This window comes from Diachasma alloeum, unplaced genomic scaffold, assembly GCF_001412515.2.
Source record: "Diachasma alloeum isolate Michigan unplaced genomic scaffold, Dall2.0 Dall_scaffold_00176, whole genome shotgun sequence".
Classification (NCBI taxonomy): domain Eukaryota; kingdom Metazoa; phylum Arthropoda; class Insecta; order Hymenoptera; family Braconidae; genus Diachasma; species Diachasma alloeum.
Window position 1 is genome coordinate 1,056,343 of NW_021680342.1, and position 18,048 is coordinate 1,074,390.

Here is an 18,048-nt window from a genome sequence, read left to right on the forward strand (position 1 = left end):
GAAAGAGTGCGCGGGTTGGGGGGGGGGGAGAAGTTGACAGGAATGGGGAGTTTGAAAACGGGTAGTTGAGGTTCTCCCTGGAGGCAGGAGAAATAGTAAGGATTGAGGAGGGTAAAATGAATATGCCACGTTTCCGGATATCCTCTTTTAAGCGCCAGTGGGGATGGAAAAATCTGTCAGTTGTTTTGGCTGTAGCACACACGCAAATTCCCGTTCGCCTGCCGAATAAATCGATTAACTTTATGAATATCCCGCGCTTTTCGAGTCCTTTGTTCTTTCCGCCTCGTTCTCATCGATGATAGAGTCGAGGGAGAGGGGGCCACAATAAAGGATCAAGAGCATCGATCGCAGAGTCACAATTTATTATTTTCTTCTATCAATGCGTATGAGTGTGCTCATTGCCCATTTGAATTTTTCCCTCCCCCTCGCTCGATTATTCCTAATTGGATGGACGTCGAACGCATTGGTGTTTAATTGGATTTTATTAAAGAGGTCTCGGTCGAGGCGATTACGAATGGAGAAAGCGATGACGTTCGATACCCGGTATTTAGTTGAAATGGTGAAACAGGAGAAATAGAAAAACGCCGAAGACATGAGAATAAAAAACGAAGCAAATGGGAATGAAAAGCTGGGGGCGGAGGGGGTAGGGGGATGGATGGATGAATCCGATGGGGATAAATCGTTGTGCCAGCGCCTGTCGAGTGATCGACGCCCCGCGAACTGATCACCCCTGAATGTTGCTACAATGTACGTATTGGCATCCGGTAAAATTCCCCCCCGGTGCGAATGCACGCGGCGAACCGCGCGTGAAAGACGATTTCATTAAATACCGGAGTATCGATTCGTGAATAGTAATGGGGAATCCCTCATTATTCAGAACGTATGCCTGTATATTCCCCGCACAGCCTGGAGGAGGGAAAAATCCAGCAATATTATACTGGATTAATCGAGATAATTATTTCCAGTGTGACCATGCAGAGCTGTAAGCGGAAATAAGGGGGAATATTAATAAATCATCATTAATTGCATCGCCCTGTGGTAATTCACTGGCAATGGAATAAATGTTGGCTGTGAAATATAATGATGATACTTCAGAGGGTACATGAGGTGGGGTGGGGAGGGAGAGTGAATTATTTATGAATTTGGATTTGTGTGCGCGAGGAATGTGCTATAGTAGAGGTTTAACCGACTCAAAGAGTTCACGGTATGTGCGCACTCAGGTTCATCGATTTGGAAAATATTCCCTGGATATTCCAGGATCAATTGTCGTCAAATAATGACAGTATTAACATGTGGACGTCATATTCCAACTAAATAAACCATGGTCACTCCTCAATGTTATGAGATATTTTGTGACGCACAGTCGGTCATATTGTGATCGTAATATTCCATGTACATAGCAATAAAAATGTCACATTTTTTGAGATTTCATAAAGGCGTCTCAATTTTATGACATTTTTTGTGACAGATTCCGTATGACCGTCGTATTTCTTCTAAATAGCAGTGACAAGGTCAAACGACTCAATTTATAACCGAAAAATATGTCGTCACATGACTGTCATACGAGGGTCATAAACTCGGCACATGACGGAAAAAATAACGGGCGTGTTCATATCCCTAGTCAATACCACTCAGTAGTCTTCAAAACCCAACAATATTGAATAAGAAATGTCGAATGTGCTAATACGACGTGCTATAATAATCCTCTATTAAAGAATAGGTGAAACACACTTGGAAAATGATACCGATTTCACTCTCAGATTTTCATCCTGCAAATTTTTCACGATCATTTTTCAAAGAGTTTCTCAAATCAGATCATAATAAAAGCGGACATTAACTTCTTTTTAATGAATAAATTAATACCGAATGATAAAAAAAAATATGTATAAATCACTAGCCAATCATGCGCGCCCCTTTCCGGGTCAACAATAATAAATGATGTATATTTTTTGTTCCTGCAAACCACATGAATAAACCTGAATAATTAATGGAAAAATAATCACATAATTCGCAGTTCTCCATGTAGCAAATATTATTGGTCACTCTATTTGTCAATATTTACTCTATTCACTTCACAGTTTTTTTTCTGTAATTTGACACGAGGTGGTTCGAGGGTAGGTTACAGCGCGCGAGATACACGTAGCAAACTCTGCATTTGAGCAATATTGGAATCCTGCTGAGCGGTATTACCCGCCCGCGGGTAATACCGCTCGATCGGCTCTCACTTTCGTTCTTTATTCATTTTGTTCATTCTAGAAAGAGTTAGGTTATTGAATAGTCAAAGGAGACTCTGAAACAATTCTTATATTTGAGGAAAGGTGTAAGGATGTCCAAGAAATTTGGCTATTTTTTCTCCAGTGAAATGCTTCTTTACTTTCGTAGTCGAACATCAGAGCTTCTGATTTCTGAACAATGGAGCTTCATTTAAGCTCCATTTGACTCTAAGTTTCCGGGCATTTAACAACTATTATAAATCTCAATCTCAATATTGAATCCTTAGAAAACGTTTTGAAAATTTGAAAAAAATTAGAAAGTTTGGAAGAAAGTTGAGGAAACAATTGAAAAATTGCACTTCTTAAAAATCACAAGCGTTTTCTATAAATAATTTATAAACAACCAATTTTCCGGAGTAAGAATCATTTGTACGAAATCGTAATAAATTTATTCAGTCAGAATTTTACCAAAAATCGATTTTGTGCCTGAAAAAATAATGTTTCCGATAGTTTAAACAACTTTAATTATTTATTCATAAAGAATGAACGTTAAAAAAAATTATTCTGTGCAAAATGTCATTTTAATAACGCTGAATGTTCATGTTTCATTTTCAAATTTTCGTCACGCAATTTAATTGACAAATTTGATGACTGAAAATAGTTAAATCTATGGTGTGGTCTGTACCAAACGGTAAAAGATACTTGGATATCCTAAAGATGCAATATTGACATTTCTCCTGGGGTGAGCAGTACAGGCTCACCCTCCTCTACTGATGGAGCATCTCCCGTGCATTTTCAATAATTTATTCGAGGAAACATCTCTCTCGGGGATTTCTCGTTTCGCATTCTTCGTTATTTTGGGCGGTCGGAGGGGGAAAAGTGGAACGAATTTCGTGGGATATTCATGTATGATAGACTGTCTAGAGTGGCTCAAGTGGCTCTGGTGTATGCACCCGGTGCTCATTAGCATTTCACATTCGTTTGAGTGCAAATGGATGGAACAGTAAATTATCACAGGGGTTGTAAAATGACTGGGTAGAATCCGGGGGAGTCGTTATGTTCCTCGATCGTATTGAATCGAGGCTGAGTTCGACCCAAAATTTCAGTGGGTGCATAAATATCTTGACGGAAGGGATCGATGAGCCGATTCGGACACGGGAGTGAGGTCGCTTGCATGGAAATGGGTATCAGGTTTTGGCAATTCATAAGTTTTGTCGATTCACGAGACTCATTCGAAACGATCAAGAGTTGTGAGATTTTTTTACGATCTGTTACGTTGTTTTCTAGAGCACTTGGAGGGGGTAGTTGAAGTATTCATGCAGTTGTGAGAGCTAAAGTGCTCGCTGGAATAATATGGAGGGGCAGAGTGAGAGTGGAGTGCGTTTTGAGATTTTTGTGATGTGGAAAGATGAAAAATTCCAGATTTTAAATGCTGGGGGTCATGTGAATGTAGTTCATAATAGATTTGATGAATTTATTCGGCTTCGCGGTCGTTCGTGATTTCGCGGATGTATTTTTTTCTAAATTGTCGAGCTGTGAATCTCATCTCCTGAACCACTGGGAACAGTTCGCATCTAGACGGGATTCAACAATGTGCCTCAAACATCTCAGGAATCACGAATAACCGCGAAACCAAATAAATTCATCAAATATATGCCACGGTCGATAAAAATCATGAAACTGTACATCATAATTTTTTTCATATTCGAATTACTTCTTGAGGAATCCGTAATGTTGGGGAGGTTGTGGATTTTTTATAGTTCTGAAGATTTATGACGGTTGTGTGAAATGGGGACGAGTTGTGGGATTTTTTTTTTCACATTGCCGTTCGATTTTTAAGTGCACTTGAAGAAGTATCTGAAGTATTCGTGCAATTCTGAGTTATGAAGTGTTCCCCTCCAGAATACGGAGAAGAGGGAAAGTGTTGGTACACAGAGAGCAATATGTCGTAAAAATCACCCTCATGCGCATGGTAAACACTTAGCGAAATACGTTTTCGGGACATTTTTAATCAGGAAACGAGTGAAAATGGAGAAAAACAGATTTTCTTTTATTCCGGATAATTCCTCGCCCTACAAGTGTATTTTCTACGAGCATAATAGCAATTCTAAATAATCTTTTGGAAAAAACGGAAAGGAAGATGAATATCACAGTTATGTGATATAATTTCTTCCATATACACTGTTAACCGTTTTCGTCTGAATTTTCTGTGCCAAATTCCCGAAATTTTTATCGTGTAAGTTCCACTGAAATTTCAGGAAATCTTGTCATTGACAAATCACAATCAATTTCTATTATGCATTCCTCTCCATGCATTTTTGACAAGAATTTTATTTTTGTCCAGGGAATTCAAGGGTAACAGTCAACTGCTTCGGTCTTTATTAAATAATGTTCTTTATTTTGTGGTTACTTCATATGATGACGGAAAGTACAATTTTTCCTTCTATTTTCCTTCGATTCTTTACTTGGCTTCGTGAACTACGTGAAGTATTCATTCGCAATCGGTGGATGCACTGACGTAATTCTCTAGTGGGTACACGAAGTCATGCGAAGCCATTGGGACTAGTGAGATTTCTGTGATGGAAAAAAAAACATCGAAGAGTAAATTTGATTTGGAGAACATCTTTGATCACATTAGTGGGTTTCAACTTCAATTAGAATCCTCTCCTTCATAAGAAATCCTCGCAGAATATCAGAGAAATTTCGTGAACAAAAGTTTTCGATTTCTTCTATCGAAATTTCAATCGTTATCAATATCTCCGGATTTTACCCCTTCCCTCCTCAATTCACCCCTTCAAACCCCAAAGATACACTTTTCCTCGCCCCATACCACCGATTAATCCCAAGTGTATCAAGCGAAGCTCCACCGTCCGCAATAAGTGTTCCAAAAAGTTTTACATCTTCTAAACTCTTTTATTTTGTGTAAAGAAGTTTCTGAGTAGTAATTTTGGCCGCCTCCTAGGCGTCCAACCGAGAGTACTTTTTCCCAGCTCCACGGCTCATGTAATTGGCAATGGTGAGAATTTGGCAGGCTTCCAAATTAGCCAGCGATTCGCGCCCCAGAGGGACAACAAGCGCTATGTCATCAGTTGTTTCTATTTCCCTTTTTTCTCACCGTCATCCCTCCGGTGAATGGAAATTATTTCACCATGGTTCTCCGATTCATCCACCGGATAAATCATCATCCCGCATATTTACGGATTCAAATGTTTAACGAAGTCTAATAGCAGCCTGAGATTGTACACCCCCACGGGCTTAATGTGTCCCCTCAGTCCTCAGGAAGACGTACAACTGCTGCATAACACTCCAACAATTTCTCTGCACACGCATTCAGTATACAATTAGCTGGTGAGATTATCTCTTGGACTTTCGTGAATGCGATTAACCGAAGCACTGAATAACTTATCGCACTCCCACTTCTCCAGATGCAGCCACTCCCCTGGCTTTTGTGATGCGTCCACAGAGGTCTCACCAAACCCTAGAGATTTGATACAACTTCTCCCACTTGTCTTCTTCCCCCACCTCCAACCCGAAACGTAGAAAAGTTTCACGAGGACTGGGGGTTTCTTTTTTCATCATTAAAGTGAAGAACGCTGAAAGTTAAATAATTCAAGAGCAGTGGTTTTAATTCGTTTCCGGCGCTAGGGTTTCAATTATTGAAGACATATTTTCGGTGTAAATGCGGCTCTGGGTCAGTGGGGAAATCGAAAAAAATTTACGAGGGTGAATCTTCGTTTTATGTGTTAGGAGAAAAGTTCTTGTTTTTTGAGATATTGTCAAAAAAAGTGGAATTATTTTTTCCTTTTTTATAGGAATCATAAATTTCAAATATTTGACTTTTAATTGATGTTTTATAGCTTCCCAAAATTCGTCATGTAAATATCTTTCTCCGAAATTCCAACTCGGAAAGAAAAATAACTCCAACCGTCATGCTAACTCGTAAAATTTCAGTTCTCTTTTTATTCCAGAATTTCTCTGTTTCCCGCAACCGCACGTGTGAGGGGAATGTTTTATCATCCATTTTTCTCCGTGTAATTCCACCCTTTCCTATATATAATATATCAAAGAGAGTGAATGAGAATTGACAGTTACTGAAGATCCAGTTACTCGAGAAAGTCGAGGCGATGCATTCCTATAGAAGCCCTCGATACAAACGAGCTCCGTAGTTCTAGTTACCTACACATTCATCGTTGAAAACAACTATAGTATTACTCAGAACACAGCATCAGACGTCAGACCGTCGGCATCGAAAGCCCACCTAGCATAACTAGTGACAATCATTCGAGGACACGTCCCATTGTTTAGTGTAAAATTGTGGAATACTCCATCCATTACATGCAGGGTGTTATTTTGAAAAGAGACTGGGTAAGAGCCAGTCGATCGTGCTCTGATTCTGCACAACTCGTTAGAGTTCCCTTGGCGCTATTGCGATAAGAAACATCAGCTGAAACGTGATCGAAATGTCTAACGTTGGAATTCCGGGGAAAATTTCATGACGTTTTCGTGAAACGAAGCGAAACATCGATAAAAACGAGGGAAAATATCGCTAGATATATATTCTATGAAGGATAGAATCGCACCGGGAAATTGAAGCTGTGGAAGTCCGTCCCATGAATTCAATTAGCATTATTGATTAATTTATTTATTCACAATGGAAAATACCGGGAACTTGTGCTCAAAAGAGATGAAATTTCACGATACAATGACACGCCATTTTCTCCCTCAGTTTCTCATCAAAGGCTTCACAGCTTTTGTGGACATGGTGGAATGCATGTAATTATTTTATTGGAAAATGTGAGTGAAAAATGGAAAATGAACATTTACGAGAGTGAAATTTCGCCCGTAAAAGCTGTCACACGCACCAAAATTCCTCATAAAAATTCCAGTCAGCTTATGCGTGGGGTATTGTGTTTTTCAAGGGAATAAATCAATTCCATCGAGCAGTCTCTGACATGAAAAATTCAAGATTCCACATGACAGAAGCGGAATTATTCGAGGATGCTCCTACGATAATCCATTTGCATTGAATGAATTTATTTGGGAGGAATATATCCCAGTAATCTCTGCGTGGAATCTCATTTTGAAGATTTGAATCAATAACAATGTGTTTGGGAAATATAAATATTCCGCTCACTCTCAAATATGATGAATTACCCCGCAATCATAGTGGCTTTCATAATCATTTTTCTTTGAAATTTGCTTCCGTGCGAATTTTTACGATTTGACTCTAATGCTACTAAAGATCTCAGTGAAAGATTATTTCCTCATTATGATCTCTATTTCTAACCTCTTAAAAATCACGAGATTACATTGCTGATAATCTCTCTACATCACTGAAAATGCTTCCACTGGGAAATTCGAACAAGCAGTTTTATCTGATTATATCAGTTTATAGGGACTCAGCTCTCAATATTGCATTAACAAAATTGGAAATTACATGCTGTTAAAAATTGTGGTCTGAATTTACCATGTAAAATACGTGAAATATGGATCGACTGATATTTCCACCGAAATTTCGGGGAAGCTCGTTATTCAAAACTCTTATATTCCATTTAATTTCACGTAATTTGATGGGGAAATTCAAGGGGAACTCTAAATTGCAGTTCAATCATTCCATGAACATTTGCATAAATTAGTATAATTTATGTGAATATACTCTGAGGTTGTGAATTCATTGGAAATTCTGCTGAATTACCCAATATTCATGTTCAATTGGAAATTCTAATGGAGCGTGTAATTCACATTTTATTTTTCTACTTAAAAATAATTAATTGACCTGAATTCTAACGCAAACTTTTAATTCTATCAGCCTTTTCCCCCTAACTCGAATGCAATGTCACTTTTCTGGAACTTCCCGCGGCACTGTCCATGGAATTTTTTTTTAATAGCGTAAGAGGGACAGGGACAAAGTGAAAAACTTCTATATGAAATCTAGAAAAATTCTCAAACTTATATGCACTTTCAAGCAAGATTTGATTTATCTCTCACAATTTTTTAATAGTCCATAATTTTTTCGGGGCGTATGAAAATTTTCCTGATTGAGAGTGAGGTAACCGCGGACTTATAGCTGGAGGTATTACAAAACCATCTGAATTTCATTTTTTTTGAAGCCGATATCTGGAAAGAATACAAAAAATTTCTAATGATTGATATTTCTTCCTCGAATTTTTCGCTTCTTTGTTGCTCCCGAACGGAAACTTCGTAATCGTTCATTCTGACGATCTTGTAATTTCCCTTGGAAGTGATGTAGAATGTCATGAAATGTGAAGATAATATTTTTAGAAAAAGAATATATGTGCAGATTATTCCGATTTTTTTATAAATCTTCACAAAAAATGAGTAAAATTTGAGCTAAAAATCTGAAATTTTGTGGATTAATTGTCATATCTCAAAAACTACGCTACTGAATTGAATTTTTTTGACGTCAAAATATTCCTTCTGCTAATATCTATCAAATCAAGTTATAATATCTTCACTTGACCAGGGACCACCAGTTTTTTCATTATTCTGATATTTCGTGAAACCCTTTCAAGTACTACTGGTGATAATTTCCCCCCATTGCCCCACTCATTCACTCACTTGTCTCATCACTTTGTTTCAGATATTCCAAAAAGTGCTGCAAGCCAAGTCGACAAAGAGGAGGAAGTGAGCCAAGAAGTTGATACAACTGAGGAGACAAAACAGGCGGAAACAGGAGACGAATCAAACGACTCGAGTGATAAGGAGAAAGAGGAGGCTGCAACGAGAATACAGGCGGTGTTTCGGGGTCATCAGGCGAGAAAGAGTATGAAAGACACTGATACATCGTCACAGGGTAAAAATAACTCTGAGGACAGCGAACCGACCATCGAGCAACTGCAGGAGGAATTCCGAGCGGACGACGTTGGTGAGTCTCATTCAACCCTTCCGGGAGTAATTCAGCGTTCTTGTGGGCCGGAGTGATTGACGAGGAAACTTGCCCTGGACAATTAATTTTCCGAGCCACAATTAAATTCCCATTTTTTTTGCCGAGCCCAGCTAAAAACCACCCGAGAGACGGTTTTTTCCCCAAGAATCCCCCGACTTATCTCTCTCACAGACGCATCAGATAAAACTGTCGACTCTGATTGAGAGTGAAACTCTGTTTATGCTCCAGCACTTTATTCGAATAATGCTGGGTCGACTCTCTTTGTTACCCTAAGAAGATAATAGAGTATTGATTTCCAATAGGTTATTCATTGAAATTTAATACAAGATGCATTGAGGTAGGAATAACTGGTTCATTAAAATCCAGTGGATTTACGTAATCACATTTGGTGGATTTGGTCACTTGTACCGGGGAAATTTAATTACAATGACTCAATGACATTCATTTTAATGAATCGCTTATTCGCATGCGTGAGGCCTCTATTCAAATTTCAAGGGAGATTTCATTAAATCAGAAATAAATTCGGGTTGGGTTAATGAACCAGTTGCTCACTACACCGAGAGAAAAATTTCCTGGGGTGTGGGTCGTTTTTACTTGAGAGAAGTAAATTATTTTCAATGACTTAGGATTTTACGAAATCTCAGGATGCAAAGAAAACATATTTCACGTACAAATCAAAAATGAAATTGTTAAAAAATCTGACCCTTGATCCAGGTGAAAATAAAAAATTTTTATTTCGACATTTGTGGCGCCTCTGAGAGTTTCATTAGCATTGGAGGGGTCAATAAATACAAAATCAACATTCACTTGGCCAAAAAATTCGATTTCGGCGAAAGTTGACTTTCCCCCGGGAAAAATCCAAGATTTGACATTTCGGCCTCCGGTGAAAAAAAAAAATTTTTATTTCGACATTTGTGGCGCTTCGAAGGGTTTCATTGGCATTAGAAGGGGCAATAAATACAGAATCAACCCTCACTTGGCGGAAAATTTCAATTTTGGCGAAAGTCGACTTTCCCCCGGTAAAAACCCAAGATCTGACCCTTTGGCCCCGGGTGAAAAAAAAAATTTTTTTTTCGACCTTTTCCCCACATCCAAGGATATCATTGGCACCAGAATTGCGAGTAGATGCAGAATCAACCCTCACTTGGCGGAAAAATTCTATTTGGACGAAAGTCGACTTTCCCCCGGTAAAAACCCAAGATCTGACCCTTTGGCCTCAGGTGAAAAAAAAAATTTTTTATTTCGACCTTTTCCCCACATCCAAGGGCATCATTGGCACCAGAATCGCGAGTAGATGCAGAATCAACCCTCACTTGGCGGAAAAATTCTATTTGGACGAAAGTCGACTTTCCCCCGGTAAAAACCCAAGATCTGACCCTTTGGCCTCAGGTGAAAAAAAAAAATTTTTATTTCGACATTTGTGGCGCTTCCGAGGGTTTCATTGGCATTAGAAGGGCCAATAAATACAGAATCAACATTCACTTGGCCAAAAAATTCGATTTTGGCGAAAGTCGACTTTCCTCCGGTAAAAACCCAAGATCTGACACTTTGGCCCCGGGTGAAATTTTTTTTTTATTTCGACCTTTTCTCCACCTCGAGGGTATCATTGGAATCAGAATCGCGAGTAGATGCAGAATCAACCCTCACTTGGCGGAAAATTTCAATTTGGACGAAAGTCGACTTTCCCCCGGTAAAAACCCAAGATCTGACCCTTTGGCCTCAGGTGAAAAAAAAAAATTTTTATTTCGACATTTGTGGCGCTTCCGAGGGTTTCATTGGCATTAGAAGGGCCAATAAATACAGAATCAACCTTCACTGGGCGAAAAAATTCGATTTTGACGAAAGTCAACATTCCCCCGGGAAAAATCTAAGATCTGACACTTCGGCCCCGGGTGAAAACAAAAATTTTCTATTGCAACATTTCTCGCACCTCCGATGGTAATTTTCTAACCGTGTGGGAGAGTTAAGCGATTGAAGAAAAATTACTTATCCCAAGCCAATATGCCTCAGATTTTATAAATTTTTTGCCAAAGTATATAAAAAAATAGTCATCATTATGAGATTCCCACTAGCGATCGATGACACAGCTTAACGAGTCGAGTCAATTACAGCTGATTAAAACTTTCGTGGATCACTAAATAACCCACTCACTCAACTGGAGTAAACTTGCCTGAATAATTCCATCGCCATTCCTCCGAATGTATCACCCTCCCCACCTCCCGCTCACGTTTTCCCCCAATAAGTATGAGTAAACAACCCTCCAGGAATCCCCAACACGTTTCCTCACATTTTTCATGTTTTTTCCCTCACGCATGAAAATGATAAACCATTTTCCCCACCCGCGAGATTGCCACATGGTACACTCGGCAGAATTATGAGAATATTCTGACGTGAAAAACCTCGGGTTTTACTGTTAATATTACATAACTTAATTTCGCTTGCAATGGTATGTTGCAGACCTGTGTAACGCAGCGACAAAGATTCAGGCATCTTTCCGCGGCCACATGTCGAGAAAGGAGCAGGCAGTTTCCTCGGTGATGAAGGCCGCTGGGGATATGGTGCAGAGTGCAGGGGAAAAAATTGAGGAAAAGGTGAGAAATTTAATATTCATCGTTAGAGATGTACAATTTCATTCCTTTCATCTCCCGAAAGTAGTCGTTACAAGATGAGAAAGCATTAGTTCCTCAATACTCGTTAGTCGTTACTTTTTTTCATCGAAGTCACGTTTCAACGGAAATTTCATAAAATTTCGTTATTTAAAATTAGACATTGCATTGGAAAAAATCATGAGAAACCATCAATTTTAAACTTATGAGAAAATAAATGAGAAATGTCCATTCAAAGTTCAATTATTGCTCTCCAATATATTATCGAATTTGAACTCGATTCAAAATTTAGTTCTTTTTGGTACTAAATTATCGTTTTCAATTGAAACTCGTGAAATTCCCATCTTTTTTTTACTTGAAACCATTTGAGTTCATTTAAATTCTACCTAAAACTTGGAATTTCACGTTGTTGTGAAATTCCAATTCCCAACTCAATCACTTTTCTACTCGTGATAATTCTCCTTCGTTAACCCTTTTGGGGTGGTTCCCTCCCGAAAGTTATTCCCTCAGTCGACGGTTAGTTCTCGTGAGCCTGTTTCCATCCACTCGACAGTTTTCATTTATCCGTTTGGCGTCTTCCCTCTTACATCCAACCCCGATGCAACCGTGAATATGGTGGGTAAGACTGCAAACCCAACCGAAAATTCCAGCACGAGTTCGATATCCGTGCACCCCTGACTTCCGTAGCACGCAAGCACAAAGCAATTGCCTGGCCTTGTGCTCTCCCTATCAGCACGACCATGGGGAGAGAAAAAGCACTGGTGAGAAAGGAGAGAGGCCTTTTAAGCACCGAAAACCTTCACATTTCGCAGCGGAGATATTAGATAATGTGGGAAGAGAAATAGTGGACGTAAAAATGGAGAACAAGGGAATCACAGAGCGGAAACTCCCCCAAAACTCGTTATCATTATTCAACTAAAAAGAAAGGAGAGATAATTCACTAACAACAGAACTTCAAGCACGAAGAGTTCAAGGTTTTCCTGAAAAAATATTGCAATCGGATATTGCAATTCAATAATTATCAGATACAAGCTTGAAGAACGTTTGATCCTTGAGAATGTAATTCACCACCATTCCACTTTGCCCCGTTCTCCTGTAAACAAATGATAAAGGGTTAGAGTACCACCTGTAGCAATTTCCACCCACTGCCACATTGCAATTATTTCAAGTTCAATTATTCACTGTTCAAAATATTTGCCTGATATTCCCAATACATTTCTTACAAATTTTTATCACACTGAGAAAAAAAATTACTTTCGCCAAGGAATCATTTTCTTGGGAGAAGAATTTATTTTTTGCGGAGCGTATTTCTCTATGCCAGTCATTATCAAGGAGTCCAAGTCCATCTCTAAATATGACTATTATGTTCAATTATGGAATGATTATATTGCATATGATCTTGAATGAACTCCATTGACAATTATTAACCTTTAAAATTATTTCAAATTATTACACGTTAGAAAACCTCGAATTTGAAAAAATTGAAAAATAATGAAGCGTATTCGTTCAAGGTCATATGTAGCATAATCATCTCATTATTCAACATAATTTTAATATTTGGAGATGGACATGGACCACCTGGGAATGACTGGCCTAGAGAAATAAGCTCCTAAAAAAATAAATTCTTCTCCCAAGAAAATGATTCCTTGGCAAAAGTAATTTTTTTTCCCAGTGCACGTCATCGCAATTTCAAGAAATTTCGGCATTGAAAATTTAAAAGTTCATGCAAAATGCATGGAATTTGTAAATTTCAGTTTAATTATTTCATGAGAATCAATTTCCAATTAAGGATATCCAAGTAGTTGACACAATTTTTCCTGGGGAAATGCTCTTCAGAGTTTATAGAATAGATCATGAGTAGTTTTTGGAGGCAATATCAACTTTAGTTTCCCAACATTTATTCGAGAAAACAATTTTTGAAAAAATAAAATTTAACACATTGCGTCCATCAGAGTTGTATACTCATAACTTTAATCCAATAGGTTATAGTTTTAAGAGGTAACAGAAGGCTGCCGTTTCCTCGAAATTTTTGAACAAATTTCCTGCTCACAGTTATTAATATTTTTTGAACCCAAAGCACATTGGTCTTCCTGGAGATTAATGCGCTTGGATTTGTAAAAATATCGATAACTTTCAGCAGGAATTTTGTTCAAAAAATTGGAAAATTAGCGGCATTCCGTTACCCCTTAAAGCGTTTTCCCGTACACATAGCCGTATATGACTTTATTCGTAATACTCTCTATTTTTTTGCGACATTAAAAAACATAAGATTCCAGAGAGATAATTACAAACAATCTAATTAAAAGCTTATTAATGGGTAGGGCGGCCATATTGGCTGGTTTGACTCCGCGCGTTCCTAACGTCTGGCAATGGTCCGCTCAAGTCTGTGCAGTTCGGTCTGTGACTACTCAGAGCGAATTTACGGGATTATATGGAACACATGTGCAGTGTTGCCGTACGATCATTAGAGATTGAACCGACAAAAGTCAAGTGTGAAATTGAATAAAATGTCGTTCACAATATTCATTGCAGAAATTCTCAAAAAAATGTATTCAACAATGAAAATTCTCGACAAAACTGAAATCTTGCTTGACAAAAGTTGCTAACTTGAACGAAATACTTGGATATCCTTAATTGTAAATTCAAGTAAGTTGAGAAATTCTCAGTTTCCTGCGGCTCAAAACTGCGGAATTTCTTGAATATTCCAAATCCCCCCAAATCGAATTCAGTGTCACTCCCCGGAAAATTACTAGTCAACAGTCCATGAAATTTCAATTTTTTCCAACAATGTTAAAAGAATTTTAAAAGAAAAAGGAGATAATCCACTGACAACACGAAAAATCTCCAACCCAACGAGTTCAAGGTTTTCCTGAAAAAAAATGTCGGAATTGGCTGTTACATTTCAATATTTCTCAGATACAGCGTAAAAAACTTGTCCCCAACGGCACGATAACAAAGTTCCGAGCGAATGTAAATATCGTGTCACATCCTAGATAACAATTCCAAACATACGTCAATTGAAGTAGACAAATTGTCGGATCACGCCCGACTATCGTGCTCTTGTGTCAACTGGATTCCGTTCCACCCGCCCAGCCATGACAACCACCAAAGCCGACTCTATCGGCTGATAATCAAACGGAATATAGTATTATCTGCGAGCTCGATGGAATCACACGCTGGGCACTGTCTGCGATGTTCTTCGTAGGAAAATTGCAATCACCCACTTACATCGGCGCCCCCAGTATTCTCTACAGTGGAATATAAGGGGGACAGTTGTTCAGCATTGATCGCGGCTTCCAAGTTCGACAGGTGCTCCGATACCACTCTGCAAACCACGTAGTCGTGACAATCCACCTACATAACGTGGAACTTGATGTTGTGGCAAATGGGCGGGGAAAGAAAGGGAAAAAAGATGTATATAGAGGTCGAGAAACTTGGGCGAAGCAGAGTGAATTTATGCATGACTTCAGACCTGTACGTGACGAATGTTGGATATGTGTGACCAACACGTCTGTCGCATGTCTGATATACTGTTGGAGCGTGTGGATAAAAAGTCGCTTGATAAATTCAACTTTAATGCCGGGTTAGTCAGCGAAAAACTAAGACGTGACGAAATATTTAGGCTTAATTCCACTGTTAGAAAAGTACTCTTGAAATTTCGAGTGGAAAAGCTTGAAGTTTTCAACAACGACAAAGTTACATGAAATTTCTGTTCATTTCTTCCGTGACTAAACAGTTAATTTTTTGAATATTCGAGCAATTCTCTATTGTCATGTCCATACGGCACTGAAAAACATTGAAAATTTTGAAAATTGAGGCAACCAACTTTTCTGAATTCTCAATGTATTGGAAATTGTACTGTATGTGATGTCAAGCTTTCAATGACATTGATGAAAAATCAATGATTCTTAAACATGAAAAACCCAATTTTCCTGAATTTCTAAGATGAACGAGAAATTTTGTGAACGCTTCCATCTGAAAGTGAATTCAAACTCACAATATCGAAAATTTCAAGAAATTTTCAACAGTGTCGATGACACGAGTATTTGTAGTGGCAGAATAGGGGAAATGAGGAGAAAATTGGAATTGGTGAATTGCTCCCCTAGCGAGGGGGAGGGATTCGCAGTGCCTTTCAAATACGGTGGAATGAGGGTATTAATCATGCAGGATGGATCAGGCAGAGGGTTTAGTGGGTTTTTCAAACCATTCGTGTGAAAATCAACACAAAGAGCCGAAACATAGGCGCCTCTTTGTGATGTAAAAAGGGATAAAGTCTTTATTGATATAATCTCATTGTATACAGAGGAAGGACGGAATATGCTGGCAGAATTCGCGAATATTGTTTTTTTTCATACGTTTTGTAAAGTCGTTGATTTTTCATTGATGTCTCAATGACAGCTTGAATCCCCAACTTCATTGTGAATATTTATCATTATATTTTATTGTATTTTTGGAAAATGGAGACTTCAGAATCATAATTTCCAAGATTGTCCGGGATAGATTCTTGAAAATCAGCGATATGTCCCTGAAAATTCAATCGAATTTGGCAGTGTATATTCATTTTCACTTGGAAATTCATATAAAGCTCCATTTTTTACGGCGGGCAGACGGAAATTGCCAAATTCACATGAATTTCCAAATGAAAATGAACATTCACTGACAAATTCGCTTAAATTTTCAGGGAATTCCTTTGAAATTCTCGGAACTTCAAGAGAAACTTGAAATTCCATTGACATTGTCCGGAAAATTAAGCAAAATTTTTTGAACAGTGCGACATTTCCAATTTCAAAAAACATTCTTCCTCTACACACGCCCCATAAATCAATTAATTGAAATTTACGTGGAATCGCGGTAACGCCTGTCACGGGTGCAAACATCCATGTAAAAAATTTAAATAATCACCGTTGTACGGTACATTAGCACGATAAACCACTCTATCGTTCGATGAATTCTTGGCAAAGACGAGGGACATATTTACATATTTGCAAAAAGTGTATCATTGAACCGTGACGGAAGAGGGGAATTGGAGTAGATACACGTGGATGATAGCCGGATGTACATATATACACTGAAAAAGTTGGCACGAATATTCAGACACGAAGCTTTGATACTGGAAAGTTGTCGCTGTTTGCTTGGCCTCTGGCGTTGGTCAGAGTTGGCTGATGTTTCTTGGGCTGATCCCAGGGTGTAACTATCGACTCATGAGCTTCGATCGGAGCCACTGGACGACTTTAAAGAGTTAATCAGGATGTCATTAGGGGGCGTAATACCAGCACTACTCAGGAGGCTGTTATCTCCCTTTTTCCAGGCATTTTTCACCCCTCGGGATTTTTAATCCAAACTGGAGACGCTTCAGACACCAGAAAATGGCGAGAGAAATTGGCGAACGAGAGTGGAATATTTTTTTCAGATTGAAAATAGTGGAGACAGTCGCTGGCGACAGATGCTTGACCTCATGAGAATTCTCCTCTGAGAGAAGAAAAGATTTTCCAGGTGCAGAAAATCCTTGCCACAAACCTCTCTCTAAAGATTGAGGCGGATCGGTCCATTCTTGTGACAATAATGGATAGCTTTCGGAATAACTCGTGCGAGTCTTCCATAATCAATAATCAAGATTATGAAATATTTTCAGCAAGAATCTCGAAAATTTGTAATAGGTAATATTTCCACTGAAATTTCAAGGAATTTTGGCATTTAAAATTCACTATTTTACGGAAAATCCGCGGGAACTGTAAATTTCAGTTTAATTATTCCGGGAAAATTGATGAAAAATCAGGAAAATTCAGAGGAATCTGGAATTCAAAGAGAGATTTCTCTGAATTTTCAAGGAATTCCTTCAAAGTTCCTGGAATTCCAAGAATTTAAAATGTATTCTTGGCATTCTTGGAAGAAATTGTGGAAAGTCCGTCTTCCTACCACGAAAAAATTGGGATTTTACTTTAATTTTCAGAGAAACTTGAAATTCCATTGATTTCCGGAAAATTCAGTCAAATTTGATCATTGATTGCAACAAGTTGAATGAGTTATTGAGAAAACTATCCATTCTTGTCACAAGAATGCCACCACTTGGCTCAATCCTTCAAGCTTTTTCGGTATCCAATCGAGGAAACGGTTGTCACAATAATGGACTCAATTCTAGACGTATTTTTTTTCTCATTCTCAGTGTGGAAATTCAATTATACCATGACGTCTTGGACATTGCCGTGAAAACTGGCTATTTCAATGAAATGTTTCTGTTGTACATCTCAGGGACATATTCCTCTCATTCTTCTTGAGGAGTTATCCCCCTCGTTTCAACACCACTGTTTTGTGAGAAAAATGG

The 18,048-nt window shown here is 38.5% G+C and overlaps 1 protein-coding gene across 2 annotated transcripts in view; it reads left to right on the forward strand.

Moving 5' to 3' along the window:
- LOC107036462 (neuromodulin) overlaps window positions 1-18,048 on the forward strand; it is a 54,835-nt gene that overhangs the window by 14,587 nt on the left and 22,200 nt on the right. The window contains exons 3-4 of one of the 2 annotated variants that reach the window (XM_015254431.1): window positions 8,815-9,099; window positions 11,578-11,711. In XM_015254431.1, the coding sequence (XP_015109917.1) occupies window positions 8,815-9,099; window positions 11,578-11,711 (419 nt within the window). Of the gene's footprint in view, window positions 1-8,814; window positions 9,100-11,577; window positions 11,712-18,048 lie in introns of those variants that run through there. The other variant, XR_001460786.1, reaches the window with a different exon arrangement.